General features: G+C 43.5%; 1 protein-coding gene across 1 annotated transcript in view; it reads right to left on the reverse strand.

Annotated features, from left to right (window-relative positions):
* The window catches only part of DYNC1H1 (dynein cytoplasmic 1 heavy chain 1), a 71,955-nt gene extending 61,799 nt beyond the window's left edge, over window positions 1-10,156 (reverse strand). Inside the window, exon 1 of the mRNA XM_038752629.1 lies at window positions 9,857-10,156. Within this exon, the coding sequence (XP_038608557.1) occupies window positions 9,857-10,127 (271 nt within the window). The 5' untranslated portion in view covers window positions 10,128-10,156. The remainder of the gene's footprint in view (window positions 1-9,856) is intronic.
* Between the last annotated feature and the right edge of the window lie 9,769 nt (window positions 10,157-19,925).

Consider the following 19,925-nt stretch of genomic DNA (forward strand, 5'->3'; position numbering starts at 1 on the left):
ATTAACTGGCACCAACAAGATTGACATTCCATTGAGGTTTTAGGTTCTTGAGAAGACTCACAATTTGGCACCAACAAAAACTTTAAACAGAATGGATGTACTGTGGGCAGTTGATGATTTGACAACAGAAAAGTCCTCTTTAGAAAAATTTAACTAATACACTTCAGGTGGCTGAAACCACAAGTATGATTCTCTTTGTGGACAAGCAAACTTGCATTAAATGCTTCGAGCCAAAATAAAGGCTGTAGTGATATACACTTGCTTTAAATAATACATTTTATGACATGTTTAAAATGGTATTTGTTAAGCGCTTACACTATGTTGCAGGCACTGTACTAAGCTCTGGGGTAGATGCAGTTACTCAGGTTGGACAGCACAGTCCATGTCCCACATGGGGCTCACAGTCTTAATCTCCATTTTAAAGATGAGGAAACTGAGTCACAGAGAAGTGAAGTGACTTGCCCAAGGTCACATAGCAGAAAAGTGGCAGAGCCAGCTTTATAACACAGCCCCCTGACTCCCAGGCACATGCTCTTTCCACCAGGCCACGATACTTCCCACATTAATATTATCTGGTTTGCCCTCATTCATTCATTCAATCGTATTTATTGAGCGCTTACTATGTGCAAGGCACTGTACTAAGCGCTTGGGAAGTACAAGAAGCAGCGTGGCTCAGTGGAAAGAGCACGGGCTTTGGAGTCAGAGGTCATGGGTTCAAATCCTGGCTCCGCCATTTGTCAGCTGTGTGACTATAGGCAAGTCACTTCACTTCTCTGTGCCTCAGTTACCTCATCTGTAAAATGGGGATTAAGACTGTGAGCCCCATGTGGGACAACCTGTTCACCTTGTAACCTCCCCAGCACTTAGAACAGTGCTTTGCACATAGTAAACGCTTAACAAATACCATTATTATTATTATTATTATTATTATTATTATTATTATTATTACAAGTTAGCAACATATGGACACAGTCCCTACCCAACAGCGGGCTCACAGTCTAGAAGGGGGAGACAGACAACAAAACAAAACTAGCTACTGCATGGAACATGTGCGGGTGGAGAATCACAGCTTTTCTAATCAAAGGGATTATTGAGGAACTTCAGTAACAGGAAGGCATTTGCAGCAAAGGATAAGAGCAGTATCCCACTAGACTCTAACCTCTTTGTGGGCAGGGAATGTATCTATCAACTCTGTTATATTGAACGTTCCCAAGCACTTAGTACAATGCTCTGCACACAGTAAGTACCCAAATATGATTGATTCTGGGAACTATGCACAACGCAGTTTTGAAAAAAATGGTGCTTTCCACCTTGGCAGCTGATTTATCTGTGGTGCCAGTCTAGCCAGAACATGGTAAAATTAAGGAAGAGAAAGGGCAGCCATTTCTCTGACGATGCCTGAATATGGAGCAGGGTCACAATAAGTTTTCAACAAATAAATTTATCCTCTGAAACTAGGTTCTCACCACAATTATAAGACAAATACCCCAAAATTAAATGTTTCTGGCTGGAAACAAGTTACATTAATTCAAAGCCTTTACCTGCTTTATAGAAATGCTAAAATAACGAATATTGGAATTATTTTAATGTACTATAGTTAGGCTAGTATAAGGTAGTTAACCTTTCAATACCAACAACCCTCTTAATTTGCCTTTGAAGAACAAGACAGAAAACATTTAAGAGATATGGTACATTTAAGAGTTTGTTGAGCTCAAAACAGTCATGACAGCTATACTAAGGATCTTTGTTACATTCTCTAAGTACATGCGGAAATTATGTTTGGCCCTGTTTGAAATACTGTTTCAAAACAGTATTTGAAAAATGTCATTTTTTAATCGCCTACCATGATAAAGTTATGGAGAAATTATGCAGCCTCACATTTTCCACGGTTTCTACTTTCTTTCCATTTAACATGAGGAAATGGTGGCGAGAGATGCAGAAAGCATTAGTTTATGTGATAAGTCACAAGATGATGTAAGTGTTATAGAAGCTCACTCTTCTGCATTAAGACTACTGCAATGCAGCATAAAGCTACTTTTGACTGACAAAGACACACCCAATGACATAATCCTCAAAGAACAATGGGCACTGGCCTCTGCTGAATTTCGATTTCAATGTGTTGAAAATGCTCAGAGATACATTTATAGGTTAGATTTATGAGAAATATGGGGTTTTTTAATGCTGAAATGCTTTGTGCAACTAGGAATTTGGAGTACTCAAATTGTGAGGTCCATTTTCACCTAGAATGAATGTTACTACTGCATATTTTTTCTTAAAAACTGACCAAAACATGTAGAGTTTAACTTTTGTCCACTTTAAAGATGAAATACAAGGTTATTTAAAATAGACACATTCCATTAAAGCAAAATACTACGAGTTTGCAAAAGAAATTTGCATACCTTTAAGTGATATGCAAATATATTAAACTGTCCTGTCCACTGTTAAAAGGAATATATATACACACACACACATATATACGCAATTCTGAATCCCCTGTATTTGGTTTTAAAACAATGTTTAAAGTACTGCAAAATGGTGAATAAATTGTAGGCTATTATTCACAAAACTACTAGTTTTCAGACACACTTTATTACATTACTGAGTGTTAAACGGATACAGGAGCAATAGTTCATTAAAGCTACCAATTATTTTCCTGGGAGTTAGATTTTTCTTTTTTTTGGTGGAGGGGGGGGGGGGCAGTGGCGGTAAGAGAACAGTCCAGAAAGGGGATAGATAACTTGTCCAAGTTAATCAGCAAATCCAGTAAGAAAACTGTCAAAACTCTGCAAATGATTCAATCCCTTGATTAATCCCAGCAATCAAATATTTAAGTGAACTCATGCTTATATACCAGGACAACAATAAACTACGACAACACCCCTTAACAAAAGGAACCTCAAAGCTTAAGAGATTCTTAAGGGGTTTTATAGCATGTCTAATTCCAGCCTCATAAAATTTCTAAAGGATAAGCAGGGATCGAAAAAGATATTATTTTCTCCATTTTTTTTTATTATGAACTACAGACCAAAACTTTTCACTTAAACTAGTAGAAGAACACATCATTAGGCTTTTCTTTTTAATGTCGGCAAATATCTATTTTCAAAATGTAAACCCACGATTGCCTTTACTTTCATCCTTATTTTATTTTGTCCCAGAGGCATGCCACTTCCGTTTCTCCATGCAGCTTCCTAGACACATATCTGTTTTCTGCAAGTTTCGCTTGTCAGCACTTATCTTGCTGAAACCAACCATGTCTCACTTGTGATCGCATGCAGAAGTGAGAGGATCATTGCTTTGCTCATGCTGGTTACTGTAAAAGTATTCCACAAAACTTCATGGAGTCAAAAGGAACAAATTGATTTTTACTACTAGCGGTACTCTTGTGTAAAATAACTTTTCTTTAAGCTCTCCAATAGAGAACAAGAATAATAATGATGGTATTTGTTAAACGCTTACTATATGCCAAGCACTGTTCTAAATGATTAACTACCAGGAAAGATGAGAGTCTGGAAAAAATCAGAATACGACAGATGACTGGGCTGTGAAGAATTTTTTAAAAGTCTACATTTCCTAAGTATGTGTTGTCATTTTGCAGTAATTTCATACCTTCTTTAAAAATACCAATGGGGAGGGTAAAGGGACTGTTTCTGAGGTAGAACATGGGGGTTTAGTTCTTGCAAAATCCAGGATTAAGGAAAATCTTAGAATGCGGTACTCATAGTGCCTGACATCATGTGCATGCGCATAACTGCTTCTTCTGACACCATGAAACCAAAACAAGTTTAACGGAATAATGTTCCCTAATTCCCTTTCAGCATGTCAGCTAAAATATACAGAGAAAGCACTCATGTCAGAATTAAGTGCATAACATCCAAACAGGATTTAAAAACACTAAGAGGAGCACCTTGATAACTTTTAAAAAAATTTTATTAAAAAAAGGCAGGAGTGGGTAAACTTCTGCTTGTTTATTTAAAAGACCCAAATTTCCAAGAGGTAATTATCACATTTTTTGGAAACAGTTACTTCTAATTGAATCTCCCCTTCCCAAAAAACAGAGTTCACTGCTTTTACTGAATATTATAGTTTTTTTCTTTAAAGTCACAAAGTTAATTTGAGCACCCAAAAATACTACAACTAAGCCTTTAAAGTGGACTTTTTAAAAATAGTCACAAGTCTGTTTAGAAATGACCATGAACTACACCTTGGCCTTAAATAACCTAAAATTAACTAAAAGTTAGCCCATCATATTGTCTTTCCTCCCTCTCCCAAATAATTTTTTTGCCATTCTAAGAATACTGTTTTAAACAGACACTTGCTTTTCTAATGCTATTTATTTAAGTCCATTTTAAGATTGCATTAATTGTCAGTCTTCTTTCTTCAAAAGGAGCTGTAAGTATTTTTAAGGTACAAGAATTTTACTTGCTCATAGCCACCTAAATTTTCCTTAGAAATGGTTAATTGTGATAAAAAGAAAATTTTCTTAATAGTACTTACTCTAAAGGATATACTATATACATATATGTATATATATGCTAGTATATATATACATATATGTACATAGTATATATATATATATGGGCTGTGTTCTTGCAAAACCTTGTGTTAAGGATTTTTTCCCCAAGCACTTAATACAGTGTATTACACAAAATGCTTAATAATATTTCTGCTGCTACAACTGAGTTATATAACAGGTCTATATAATGACACTTTTTCCTTTATTTCACAAATGTTAGCATTGGAAATAAGCTACAGGTCTGGAAATTAATGTTTAACAAAGCTTTAAATATCTGAAAGGCATCGATGAAGGATTTCACTTTCACATTCCCTCATCACACTGCCAACTTTCAAAAAAGTGCAAGTCACTATGAAGTTGGGATAAGAGGACTAAAAGATGCCCAGGTGTTAATAATTGTATTCACTGGGAAGAGCAAAGATGTTTTGTACCACACTTCTGATCAACAACCTGCATAAGCAACAAAACAACCATAAGATATTTAGACAGCTTTGGCAGTCTTGCAGAAAAAGAAAATGCACTAATGGATCGACTGATGACCTAAAAAATCTGTGTGCATGGTGAAGAATTTTAAATAGGAATCGTGACCCAACAAAAGCACAGTTTACAAGGGGACCAAACAATAACTAATCACCGGAAACTATTAGCTTCCAGAAGGCAAAATAGCTAGGAAATATCCACATTAATGTAACCAGGAAAAAGAAGCTTCATATTATATAGGAGAATATTAAATGTACAAATTTGGCCAGTCTACAGGAAGTGTCATTTAAGCCTGAGTAGAGATGTCAAATAGCAAAATAACCACGGTTGAGTCTTAGGCACCGAAAAGTAACTCTGGCGCCAAGCAGGCTGAAAGGCAGAAGTTAAAAGGAAAATAGGTAACATTAATTCCAAGCCAGATCCCAATTTCAAGTGTCCTGACTAACAATCCTTCTCCTACTTCAATTTAGTCGGTAACCATAGTTACCTAAGCACATAGGCCTATATTTTACTTTACCTAGTTTTTAGCTTTGTGCTACGCACTGCCTGCAGTCCAGTGACTATTACTGTTCTTAAAGATGCCAGTATTGAGTACAAAGGCGATCAGATCAGAAAACATCAATATGAAACCTCATGATACGGGCCCTGTCCTATGCCGGGAATCAGAAGTCATGGATTCTAATCCCGGCTCTGCCAATGTCTGCTGTGTGACCTTGGGCAAGTCACAACTTCTCTGAGCCTGGTACTTCATCTGTAAAATGGGGATTACGACTGTGAGCCCCACGTGGGACAACGTGACCATCACCTTGTATCCCCCCAACGCTTAGAACAGAGCTTTGCACATAATAATAATAATGATGGCATTTATTAAGTGCTTACTATAGCACATAGTAAGCGCTTAAATACCATTATTGCTATGCCGACCACAGGGCCACTGGGTGCTCTGCTCTACAATCTTGCTTCCCTTGGGGGTGAAATAATATTAATGATAATGGCATTTATTAAGCGCTTACTATGTGCAAAGCACTGTTCTAAACGCTGGGGAGATTACAAGGAGATCAGGTTGTCCCACGGGGGGCTCACAGTCTTAATCCCCATTTTCCAGATGAGGGAACTGAGGCCCAGAGAAGTGAAGTTGTCCATATCTATTCTATTTATTTTGTTAGTATGTTTGGTTTTGTTCTCTGTCTCCCCCTTTTAGACTGGGAGCCCACTGGTGGGTAGAGACTGTCTCTAGATGTTGCCAATCTGTACTTCCCTAGCGCTTAGGACAGTGCTCTGCACATAGTAAGCGCTCAATAAATACGATTGATGATGATGATGATGAAGTGACTTGCCCAGAGTCACACAGCTGACAAGTGGCGGAGCCGGGATTCGAACCCATGACCTCTGACTCCCAAGCCCGCACTCTTTCCACCGAGCCCACTTTCCAAATGCTTAGTACAGTGCTCTGCACACAGTAAGCGTTCAATAAATACGACTGAATGAATGGCACTGCTTCTCCCACTGCAGACCAAAGGCTTGGCTCTGAATAGATCTTGGCCCTGTTCCTGACGTCTTTCCTCCCAAATCTGGTATGCGGGTGGGGAGGACACACCCACGCCCCGCCAGGGGTGGGGAGGGTGGAAGGGACGAGATTCCCGGGAATCTCTCTCCCCCCCTTCTGCCCAGGAGTGTCGGGAAGCGGGGACCGGGCCTTGGACTCGCTGCCTCCTCCCAACACGGCCATTTTGAGAAGCCGAATTAGACAAAGAAGTGTAATTGTTGGGGGCGAATTTGCAGTCGTCCTTTCCAGTGGCTCGCTCCCCACCCGTTCTAGACTGTGAGCCCACTGTTGGGTAGGGACTGTCTCTACATGTTGCCAACTTGTACTTCCCAAGCGCTTAGTACAGTGCTCTGCACACAGTAAGCGCTCAATAAATACGATCGATTGATTGACGAACACCCTCTCCCAACTCCGGCCTCCTTCCCGTCCCGACATCTCCCCAGGGGGCGGCCCCATCCCGAAAAAAGGGAATGGGGTGGGGGGGGGGGGGGGAGAATTCATTCATTCATTCAATCGCACTTATTGAGCGCTTACTGTGTGCAGAGCACTGTACTAAGCGCTTGGGAAGTACAGGTTGGCGACATACAGAGACGGCCCTACCCAACAACGGGCTCACAGTCTGGAAGGGGGAGACAGACGACAAAACATTCATTCATTCATTCGCACTTATTGAGCGCTTACTGTGTGCAGAGCAGTGTACTAACCGCTTGGGAAGTACAAGTTGGCAACACACAGAGACGGTCGCTACATAACAACGGGCTCACGGTCTAGAAGGGGGAGGCAGACGACAAAACAAAGCATTCATTCATTCATTCGTACTTATTGAGCGCTTACTGTGTGCAGAGCACTGTACTAAGCGCTTGGGAAGTACAAGTTGGCAGCATACAGAGACGGTCCCTACCCAACAACGGGCTCACAGTCTAGAATCAATCAATCAAATCGTATTTATTGAGCGCTTACTGTGTGCAGAGCACTGCACTAAGCGCTTGGGAAGTACAAGTTGGCAACATATAGAGACGGTCCCTACACAACAGTGGGCTCACAGTCTAGAAGGGGGAGACAGAGAACAAAACCAAACACATTAACAAAATAAATAGAATAGATATGCAGGCAGACGACAAAGCATTCATTCACTCATTCAATCGCACTTATTGAGCGCTTACTGTGTGCAGAGCACTGTACTAGGCGCTTAGGAAGTTCAAGTTGGCAGCAGGGACGGTCCCTACCCAACAACGGGCTCACGGTCTAGAAGGGGGAGACAGACGACAGACTGTGAGGCCACTGTTGGGGAGGGACCGTCTCTATATGTTGCCAACTTGTACTTCCCAACGGTGCTCTGCACACAGTAAGCGCTCAATAAATACGACTGATCGATTGATTGACCAAACAAAACACGCAGGCGGGTGTCAAAACTAAGCAGCATGGCGTACTGGCTAAACCAGCGGCCTGGTGACCAAACAAAACATGCAGGCGGGTGTCAAAATGCAGCAGCAGCACGGTGTACTGGCTAAACCAGCGGCCTGGAGCGATGTCTCTCCAGTGCTCTGCACACAGTAAGCGCTCAATAAATACGATCGATTGATTGACTGACAAAACAAAACACGCAGGCGGATGTTAAAATGAAGCAGCAGCATGGCGTACTGTCTAAACCAGCGGCCTGGTGACCAAACAAAACATGCAGGCGGGTGTCAAAATGCAGCAGCAGCACGGTGTACTGGCTAAACCAGCGGCCTGGAGCGATGTCTCTCCAGTGCTCTGCATCATCATCATCATCATCAATCGTATTTATCGAGCGCTTACTATGTGCAGAGCACTGTCCTAACCGCTTGGGTTGTACAAGTTGGCAACATCTAGAGACAGTCCCTACCCAACAGTGGGCTCACGGCCTAAAAGGGGAAGACAGAGAACAAAACCAAACACATTAACAAAATAAAATAGAATAGATATGTACAAGTAAATAAATAGAGTAATAAATATGTACAAACATATATACACATCATCATCATCAATCGCATTGAGCGCTTACTATGTGCAGAGCACTGTCCTAAGCGCTTGGGAAGTACAAATTGGCAACATATCATCATCATCATCAATCGTATTTATTGAGCACCTATGTGCAGAGCACTGTCCTAAGCGCTTGGGAAGTACAAACTGGCAACATATAGAGACGGTCCCTACCCAACAGTGGGCTCACAGCCTAAAAGGGGGAGACAGAGAACAAAACCAAACGTACTAACAAAATAAAATAAATAGAATAGACGTGTATAAGTAAAATAAATAAATAGAGTAATAAATATGTACAAACATATATACATATCATCATCATCAATCGTACTTATCGAGCGCTTACTATGTGCAGAGCACTGTCCTAAGCGCTTGGGAAGTACAAATTGGCAACATCTAGAGACGGTCCCTACCCAACAGCGGGCTCACAGCCTAAAAGGGGGAGACGGAGAACAAAACCAAACATACTAACAAAATAAAATAAATAGAATAGACATGTATAAGTAAAATAAATAAATAGAGTAATAAATATGTACAAACATATATACATATCATCATCACCAATCGCATTTACTGAGCGCTTACTATGTGCAGAGCACTGTACTAAGCGCTTGGGAAGTACAAATTGGCAACATATAGAAACGGTCCCTACCCAACAGCGGGCTCACGGCCTAAAAGGGGGAGACAGAGAACAAAACCAGGTATACTAACAAAATAAAATAAATAGAATAGACGTGTATAAGTAAAATAAATGAATAGAGTAATAAATACGTACAAACATATATACATATACAGGTGCTGTGGGGAAGGGAACGAGGTAAGAAGGGGGGCTTACTGCACACAGTAAGCGCTCAATAAATACGATTGATGATTTCAAGGCCCTGCTGAGAGCTCACCTCCTCCAGGAGGCCTTCCCAGACTGAGCCCCTTCCTTCCTCTCCCCCTCGCCCCCCTCTCCATCCCCCCCATCTTACCTCCTTCCCTTCCCCACAGCGCCTGCATATATGGGTATATGTTTGTCCATATTTTTTACTCTATTTATTTATTTTATTTGTACCTATCTATTCATTTCATTTTGTTAGTCTGTTTGGTTTTGTTCTCTGTCTCCCCCTTTTAGACTGTGAGCCCACTGTTGGGTAGGGACCGTCTCTATAGGTTGCCAACTTGGACTTCCCAAGCGCTTAGGACAGTGCTCTGCACATAGTAAGCGCTCGATAAATACGATTGATGATGATGATGATGATGATGATGGATGATGTCTCCCCGCCCCCAGGAGCCCCTTCCGCGGCGGCGGCGGCGGCGGCGGTTGTCACCTTTGAGGGTGGACCTCTCCACCAGGACGGTGTGGACCTGCGGGTCTGACAGGAATTTGCGCATCTGCTCCAGGGCGCTCTTCTCCTCCAGGGCGGCCTCCAGGGCGGCGGGGGCGTCGCCCCCATCTTCCAGCAGCAGCGGCACCAGCTTGCGCAGGTGCTTCTGCAGCACGGCCACGTCGGCCACGTTCTGCACCGCCGACACCTCCAGGCCGGACGAGCCGTCCTCGCCGCCTCCGCCGCCGCCACCGCCGCCGCCGGGCTCCAACATGGCGGGGCAGATGGACGACGATGGCCGCCCCTCGCCTCACTGAGGAGAAAACGACCTCTTCTTCCCCGCCCTCAAAAAGAACCGCCCCGCGCCCCTGCGCGGCCGCCCACTTCCGGTCACGTGACCCGCAGGCCCAACGGCCCGCCGCCGACGCCCGCTTCCGGTCACGTGACGCGCAGGCCCAACCGACCGCGGGAAAGGGCGGGAATGGAGGGAGGCCCAGGCCCTCCCCTCAGCCTTCTGAGGGGAGGGATGAGGTGGCAGTTTCCCCTCCCCGTCATCATCATCATCAATCTTATTTATTGAGCGCTTACTATGTGCAGAGCACCGTGCTAAGCGCTTGGGAAGTACAAGTTGGCAACAGATAGAGACAGTCCCTACCCAACAGTGGGCTCACAGTCTAGAAGGGGGAGACAGAGAACAAAACCAAACATACTAACAAAATAAAATAGGAGGGATGAGGTGGCGCTTTCAATCAATCAATCAATCGTACTTATTGAGCGCTTACTGTGTGCAGAGCACCGTGCTAAGCGCTTGGGAAGTACAAGTTGGCAACAGATAGAGGCAGTCCCTACCCAACAGTGGGCTCACAGTCTAGAAGGGGGGAGACAGAGAACAAAACCAAACATACTAACAAAATAAAATAGGAGGGATGAGGTGGCGCTTTCAATCAATATCAATCAATCAATCAATCGTATTTATTGAGCGCTTACTGTGTGCAGAGCACCGTGCTAAGTGCTTGGGAAGAACAAGTTGGCAACATGTAGAGGCAGTCCCTACCCAACAGTGGGCTCACAGTCTAGAAGGGGGAGACAGAGAAGAAAACCAAACATACTAACAAAATAAAATAAATAGGAGGGATGAGGTGGCGCTTTCAATCAATCAATCAATCAATCATATTTATTGAGTGCTTACTGTGTGCAGAGCACCGTGCTAAGCGCTTGGGAAGTACAAGTTGGCAACAGATAGAGGCAGTCCCTACCCAACAGTGGGCTCACAGTCTAGAAGGGGGAGACAGAGAACAAAACCAAACATACTAACAAAATAAAATAGGAGGGATGAGGTGGCGCTTTCAATCAATATCAATCAATCAATCAATCGTATTTATTGAGCGCTTACTGTGTGCAGAGCACCGTGCTAAGTGCTTGGGAAGAACAAGTTGGCAACATGTAGAGGCAGTCCCTACCCAACAGTGGGCTCACAGTCTAGAAGGGGGAGACAGAGAAGAAAACCAAACATACTAACAAAATAAAATAAATAGGAGGGATGAGGTGGCGCTTTCAATCAATCAATCAATCAATCATATTTATTGAGCGCTTACTGTGTGCAGAGCACCGTGCTAAGCGCTTGGGAAGTACAAGTTGGCAACAGATAGAGGCAGTCCCTACCCAACAGTGGGCTCACAGTCTAGAAGGGGGAGACAGAGAACAAAACCAAACATACTAACAAAATAAAATAGGAGGGATGAGGTGGCGCTTTCAATCAATATCAATCAATCAATCAATCGTATTTATTGAGCGCTTACTGTGTGCAGAGCACCATGCTAAGTGCTTGGGAAGAACAAGTTGGCAACATGTAGAGGCAGTCCCTACCCAACAGTGGGCTCACAGTCTAGAAGGGGGAGACGGACAACAAAACCAAACATACTAACAAAATAAAATAAATAGGAGGGATGAGGTGGCGCTTTCAATCAATCAATCAATCAATCGTATTTATTGAGCGCTTACTGTGTGCAGAGCGCCGTGCTAAGCGCTTGGGAAGAACAAGTTGGCAACATGTAGAGGCAGTCCCTACCGAACAGTGGGCTCACAGTCTAGAAGGGGGAGACAGAGAACAAAACCAAATATACTACCAAAATAAAAGAAATAGGAGGGATGAGGTGGCACTTTCAATCAATCAATCAATCAATCAATCGTATTTATTGAGCGCTTACTGTGTGCAGAGCACCGTGCTAAGCGCTTGGGAAGAACAAGTTGGCAACATGCAGAGGCAGTCCCTACCCAACAGTGGGCTCACAGTCTAGAAGGGGGAGACAGAGAAGAAAAAAAAACATACTAACAAAATAAAATAAATAGAAGGGATGAGGTGGCGCTTTCAATCAATCAATCAATCAATCGTATTTATTGAACGCTTACTGTGTGCAGAGCGCCGTGCTAAGCGCTTGGGAAGAACAAGTTGGCAACATGTAGAGGCAGTCCCTACCCAACAGTGGGCTCACACTCTAGAAGGGGGAGACGGAGAACAAAACCAAACATACTAACAAAATAAAATAAATAGGAGGGATGAGGTGGCGCTTTCAATCAATCAATCAATCAATCATATTTATTGAGCGCTTACTGTGTGCAGAGCACCGTGCTAAGCGCTTGGGAAGAACAAGTTGGCAACATGTAGAGGCAGTCCCTACCCAACAGTGGGCTCACAGTCTTGAAGGGGGAGACAGACGACAAAACCAAACATACTAACAAAATAAAATAAATAGGAGGGATGAGGTGGCGCTTTCGATCAATCAATCAATCAATCGTATTTATTGAGCGCTTACTGTGTGTAGAGCGCCATGCTAAGCGCTTGGGAAGAACAAGTTGGCAACATGTAGAGGCAGTCCCTACACAACAGTGGGCTCACAGTCTAGAAGGGGGAGACAGAGAACAAGAACCAAACATACTAACAAAATAAAATAAATAGGAGGGATGAGGTGGCACTTTCAATCAATCAATCAATCGTATTTATTGAGCGCTTACTGTGTGCAGAGCACTGGACTAAACGCTTGGGAAGGACAAGTTGACAACGTAGAGAGACGGTCCCTACCCAACAGTGGGCTCACAGTCTAAAAGGGGGAGACGGAGAACAAAACCAAACGTACTAACAAAATAAAATAAATAGAATAGATATGTACAAATAAAATAAGTAAATAAATAGAGTAATAAATATGTACAAACATATTTATTTTACTTGTACATTTCTATCCTACTTATTTTATTTTGTTGGTATGTTTGGTTTTGTTCTCCGTCTCCCCCTTTTAGACTGTGAGCCCACTGTTGGGTAGGGACCGTCTCTCTACGTTGTCAATTTGTACTTCCCAAGCGCTTAGTACAGTGCTCTGCACATAGTAAGCGCTCAATAAATACGATTGATTGATTGATTGATTGATACATATATACAGGTGCTGTGGGGAAGGGAAGGAGGTAAGATGGGGGGATGGAGAGGGGGACGAGGGGGAGAGGAAGGAAGGGGCTCAGTCTGGGAAGTCCCCATCATCATCATCATCATCATCAATCGTATTTATTGAGCGCTTACTATGTGCAGAGCACTGTACTAAGCGCTTGGGAAGTACAAATTGGCAACATACAGAGACAGTCCCTACCCAACAGTGGGCTCACAGCCTAAAAGGGGGAGACAGAGAACAAAACCAAATATACTAACAAAATAAAATAAATAGGAGGGATGAGGTGGCACTTTCAATCAATATCAATCAATCAATCAATCGTATTTATTGAGTGCTTGCTGCATGCAGAGCACCGTACTAAGCGCTTGGGAAGAACAAATTGGCAACATGTAGAGGCAGTCCCTACCGAACAGTGGGCTCACGGTCTAGAAGTGGGAGACAGAAAACAAAACCAAACATACTAACAAAATAAAATAAATAGGAGGGATGAGGTGGCGCTTTCAATCAATCAACCAATCAATCGTATTTATTGAGCGGTTACTGCGTGCAGAGCACCGTACTAAGCGCTTGGGAAGTACAAGTCGGCAACATATAGAGACGGTCCCTACCCAACAGTGGGCTCACAGTCTAAAAGGGGGAGACAGAGAACAAAACCAAACATACTAACAAAATAAAATAAATAGGAGGGATGAGGTGGCGCTTTCAATCAATCAATCGATCAATCGTATTTATTGAGCGCTTACTGCATGCAGAGCACCGTACTAAGCGCTTGGGAAGAACAAGTTGGCAACATGTAGAGGCAGTCCCTACCGAACAGTGGGCTCACAGTCTAGAAGGGGGAGACAGACAACAAAACCAAACATACTAACAAGATAAAATAAATTGGAGGGATGAGGTGGCGCTTTCAATCAATCAATCAATCAATCGTATTTATTGAGCGCTTACTGCGTGCGGAGCACCGTACTAAGCGCTTGGGAAGTACAAGTTGGCAACATATAGAGACAGTCCCTACCCAACAGTGGGCTCACAGTCTAAAAGGGGGAGGCGGAGAACAAAACCAAACGTACTAACAAAATAAAATAAATAGAATAGATAGGTACAAATAAATAAATAAATAAATAAATAGAGTAATAAATATATTCAAACATATATCCGTATATACAGGTGCTGTGGGGAAGGGAAGGAGGTAAGATGGGGGGGATGGAGAGGGGGACGAGGGGGAGAGGAAGGAAGGGGCTCAGTCTGGGAAGTCCCCATCATCATCATCATCATCAATCGTATTTATTGAGCGCTTACTATGTGCAGAGCACTGTACTAAGCGCTTGGGAAGTACAAATTGGCAACATATAGAGACGGTCCCTACCCAACAGTGGGCTCACAGTCTAAAAGTCCCCCCTCTTTTTTCCACCTTGCCGTGTTTCGGCCGGTTTGAAAGAATAATAATAATAATAATAATAATAATAATAATGGCATTTGTTAAGTGCTTACTATGTGCAAAGCACTGTTCTAAGCGCTGGGGGGGATACAAAGTGATCAGGTCCCATGTGGGGTTCACGGTCTTAATCCCCATTTTATAGATAATAATAATAATGATGGCATTTGTTAAGTGCTTACTATGTGCAAAGCACTGTTCTAAGCGCTGGGGGGGATACAAAGTGATCAGGTCCCATGTGGGGTTCACAGTCTTAATCCCCATTTTACAGATACTAATAATAATGATGGCATTTGTTAAGCGCTTCCTATGTGCAAAGCACTGTTCTAAGTGCTGCGGGGGGATACAGTGTGATCATGTTGTCCCACGTGGGGCTCACAGTCTTAATCCCCATTTTTACAGATGAGGGCACTGAGGCTCAGAGAAGTTAAGTGACTTGCCCAAGGTCACACAGCAGACATGTGGTGGAGCCGGGATTCGAACCCATGACCCCTGACTCCAAAGCCCGGGCTCTTTCCTGTTGGTATTTGTCAAGCGCTATGTCCAAATAATAATAATGGCGTTTATTAATCAATCGTATTTATTGAGTGCTTACTGTGTGCAGAGCACTGTACTAAGCGCTTGGGAAGTACAAGTTGGCAACACATAGAGGCAGGCCCTACCCAGCAGTGGGCTCACAGTATTAAGCACTTACTCTGTGCAAAGCACTGTTCTAAGCGCTGGGGAGGTTACAAGGTGATCAGGTTGTCCCACCGGGGGGCTCCCATTCTCCATCCCCGTTTGACAGATGAGGGAACTGAGGCCCAGAGAAGTGAAGCTACTTGCCCAAAGTCCCACAGCTGACAAGGGGCGTAGCCGGGATTTGAACCCATGACCTCTGACTCCAAAGCCAGGGCTCTTTCCACTCCTTGTCCCCCCTCTTTGTTCCGTGTTTCGGCCGGTTTGAAATAATAATAATAATAATAATAATGTTGGTGTTTGTCAATCAATCCATCAATCCATCGTGTTTATTGAGGGCTTACTGTGTGCAGAGCACTGTACTAAGTGCTTGGGAAAACCAAACGTACTAACAAAATAAAATAAATAGAATAGATATGTACAAGCAAAATAAACAAATAAATAAATAAATAGAGTAATAACTATATACAAACATATATACATATATACAGGTGCTGTGGGGAAGGGAAGGAGGTAAGATGGGGGATGGAGTGGGGGACGAGGGGGAGAGGTGTAAGTAGAATAAATAAATAAATAGAGTAATAAATACGAACTAACATATATACAGGTGCTGTGGGGTAGGGAAGGAGGTAAGGCGGAGGGGGAGGAGGGGAAGAGGAAGGAGGGGGCTCAGTCTGGGGAGGCCTCAATGTTGGTATTTGTTAAGCGCTATGTCCAAAGCACTGTTCTAAGCGCTGGGGTTGTCCCAAATGGGGCTCACAGTCTTCATCTTCATCCCCAGACTGAGCTCCCTCCTTCCTCTCTCCCTCCTCCCCCCCCGCCTTACCTCCTTCCCCTCCCCACAGCACCTGTATATATGTTTGTAATAATAACAATAATGACGGCATTTGTTAAGCGCTTACTGTGTGCCAAGCACTGTTCTAAGCGCTGGGGAGGTTACAAGGTGATCAGGTTGTCACAGGGGGGGCTCACAGTTTTAACCCCCATTTTCCAGATGAGGTAACTGAGGCACAGAGAAGTGAAGTGACTTGCCCAAGGTCACACAGCAGACCTGTGGCGGAGCGGGATTCGAATCCATGACCTCTGACTCCAAAGCCCTGGCTCTTTCCACTGAGCCACAGTATATATATGTTGCCAACTTGTGCTTCCCGAGTGCTTAGTACAGTGCTCTGCACACAGTAAGTGCTCAATAAATACGATTGAATGAATGAATGAATGAATTTATTACTCTATTTTATTTGTACATATTTATTCTATTTATTTTATTTTGTTAATATGTTTTGTTTTGTTGTCTGTCTCCCCCTTCTAGACTGCGAGCCCGCTGTTGGGTAGGGACCGTCTCTATATGTTGCCAACTTGTACTTCCCAAGCGCTTAGTACAGTGCTCTGTACACAGTAAGCGCTTAATAAATACGATTGAATGAATGAATGAATCCCCATTTTACAGATGAGGGGACTGAGTCCCGGAGAAGTAAAGTGACTTGCCCGAGCTCAAAGAAGCAGCGTGGCTCAGTGAAAAGAGCCCGGGCTTGAGGATCAGAGGGCATGGGTTCGAATTCCGCTCTGCCAATTGTCAGCTGTGTGACTTGTCACGTAACTTCTCTGGGCCTCAGTTACCTCATCTGGAAAATGGGGATGAAGACTGTGAGCCCCACTTGGGACAACCTGATCACCTTGTAACCTTCCCAGCGCTTAGAAAAGTGCTTTGCACATAGTAAGCCATTATTATTATTGTAATAATACAATAATGCCATTATGCCAATAATGCCATTACAAATGACATTATTTTTATCGTTTTAGGTGAGAACCCGTGACGACTGGATTACCGGGTCCCCATTTCCTAATGGAAATACCGATTTCTGCCCCGGTAAGAAATAGCACACCAGAAACACACTTCAACCGTGCAGGAAATAGAATGGGCTCAGTAGCTTCAGGGGGCAAGGCTGTCCTATTCCGGACCCCTCATTCATTCGTATTTATCGAGCACCTACTGTGGGCTAAGTACTATAACAATAAAGATGGCATTTGTTCATTCATTCATTCATTCAATCGTATTTACTGAGCGTTTACTGTGTGCAGAGCACTTGTTGAGTGCTTATTATGTGCCAAGCAATGTTCTAAGCGCTGGGGAGTATACAAGGTGATCGGTTGTCCCACCTGGGGCTCACAGTCATCATCATCATCATCATCATCAATCGTATTTATTGAGCGCTTACTGTGTGCAGAGCACTGTACTAAGCGCTTGGGAAGTACAAGTTGGTAACATATAGAGACAGTCCCTACCCAGCAGTGGGCTCACAGCGTAAAAGGGGGAGACAGAGAACAAAACCAAACATACTAACAAAATAAAATAAATAGAATAGCTATGTACAAGTAAAATAAATAGAGTAATAAATATGTACAAACATAGATACATATATACAGGTGCTGTGGGGAAAGGAAGGAGGTAAGATGGGGGGATGGAGAGGGGGACGAGGGGGAGAGGAAGGAAGGGGCTTAGTCTGGGAAGGCCTCCTGGAGGAGGTGAGCTCTCAGTAGGGCCCACAGATGAGGGAACTGAGGCACAGAGAAGTGACTTGCCCAAAGTCACACAGCTGACAAGTGGCAAAGTCGGAACTAGAACCCATGACCTCTGGCTCCCAAACCCATGTTAAGCGCTTGGGAGAGTCATTCATTCGTTCATTCATTCAATCGTATTTATTGAACGCTTACTGTGTGCAGAGCACTGTACTAAGTGCTTGGGAAGTACAAGTTGGCAACATATAGAGACGGTCCCTACCCAACAGCGAGCTCACAGTCTAGAAGGGGGAGGCCGGGAACAAAACCAAACATATTAACAAAATAAAATAAATAGAATAAATTTGTACCGGTAAAATAGAGTAATAAATATGTACAAACGTATATACATATATACAGGTGCTGTGGGGAAGGGAAGGAGGTAAGGCGGGGGGTTGGGGAGGGGGAGAGGAAGGAGGGGGCTCAGTCTGGGAAGGCCTCCTGGAGGAGGTGAGCTCTCAGTAGGGCTTTGAAGGGAGGAAGAGAGCTACCTTGGCGGATGTTGGGAGGGAGGGCATTCCAGGCCAGGGGGAAGACGTGGGCCGGGGGTCGACAGCAGGACAGGTGAGAACGAGGCCCAGTGAGGAGGTGAGCGGCAGAGGAGCGGAGGGTGCAGGCTGGGCTGGAGAAGGAAAGAAGGGAGGTGAGGTAGGAGGGGGCGAGGTGATGGACAGCCTTGAAGCCGAAAATGAGGAGTTCAATCATCATCATCATCATCAATCGTATTTACTGAGCGCTTACTGTGTGCAGAGCACTGTACTAAGCGCTTGGGAAGTACAAGTTGGCAACATATAGAGACAGTCCCTACCCAGCAGTGGGCTCACAGTCTAAAAGGGGGAGACAGAGAACAAAACCAAACATACTAACAAAATAAAATAAATAGAATAGATATGTACAAGTAAAATAAATAAATAAATAAATAGAGTAACAAATATGTACAAACATATATACAGGTATATACAGGTATATATACAATCGTATTTATTGAGCACCTACTGTACGCAGAGCACTGTACTAAGCGCTTGGAAAGTATAATTCGGCAACAAATAGAGAAAATCCCTACTCAACACGGGCTCACCAGACACATTCCCTGCCCATAATGAGCTCTCCTATCCCTTAATCCCCAGCACACTTAACCTTGTCCAGATAATAATAATAATAATAATAATAATAATAATAATAATAATAGCATTTGTTAAGTGCTTACTATGTGCCAAGCACCGTTCTAAGCACTAGGGTAGATGCAAGGTAATCAGGTTGTCCCACGTGGGGCTCACAGTCTCAATCACCATTTTGCAGATGAGGAAACTGAGGCTTAGAGAAGTGAAGTGACTTCCCCAAGGTCATTCACCAGATGACTGTCTGAGTCGTAATTAGAACCCAGCTCTCTGACTCCCAAGTCCGTGTTCTTGTCATTAGGCTGAATTAAACACTCATCTTAATCATTTGAGAAACGCCAAGTAAAGAGTTTTGTTTGCATGTGATTCTATAGTCAAAATGGATCTATTTCAATGACGCAAATTTTCAGATTATCAAACACAGTGAAGTTTGTTAGAATAGCATTGTGCTGAATATCCAAGTTTTAGGTCCCAGAACATGCTTTTCTTCGCTCCTTTATGTTACATCCCAGATTGCTTCCTAAAAACTTCTAAATTTGGCAGGTCATCAAGGTAGAAATGTAGAGAAGGGGAGCATGCCCTTCAGTGTCTCCTCGATTCCGCTCCCTTTGCCCCACAGCACTTATGTATACATCTATAATTTATTTATATTGATGCCTGTTTACTCCCCCACACCCCAGACTGTAAACCTGTTGTGGGCAGAGAAGCAGCGTGGCTCAGTGGAAAGACCCCAGGTTTTGGAGTCAGAGGACATGGGTTCAAATCCCGGCTCCGCCATGTGTCAGCTGTGTGACTTTGGGCAAGTCACTTAACTTCTCTGGGCCTCAATTCCCTCATCTGTAAATTGGGGA

The sequence above is a fragment of the Tachyglossus aculeatus genome, chromosome 1 (assembly GCF_015852505.1).
Source record: "Tachyglossus aculeatus isolate mTacAcu1 chromosome 1, mTacAcu1.pri, whole genome shotgun sequence".
In the NCBI taxonomy this organism is placed as follows: domain Eukaryota; kingdom Metazoa; phylum Chordata; class Mammalia; order Monotremata; family Tachyglossidae; genus Tachyglossus; species Tachyglossus aculeatus.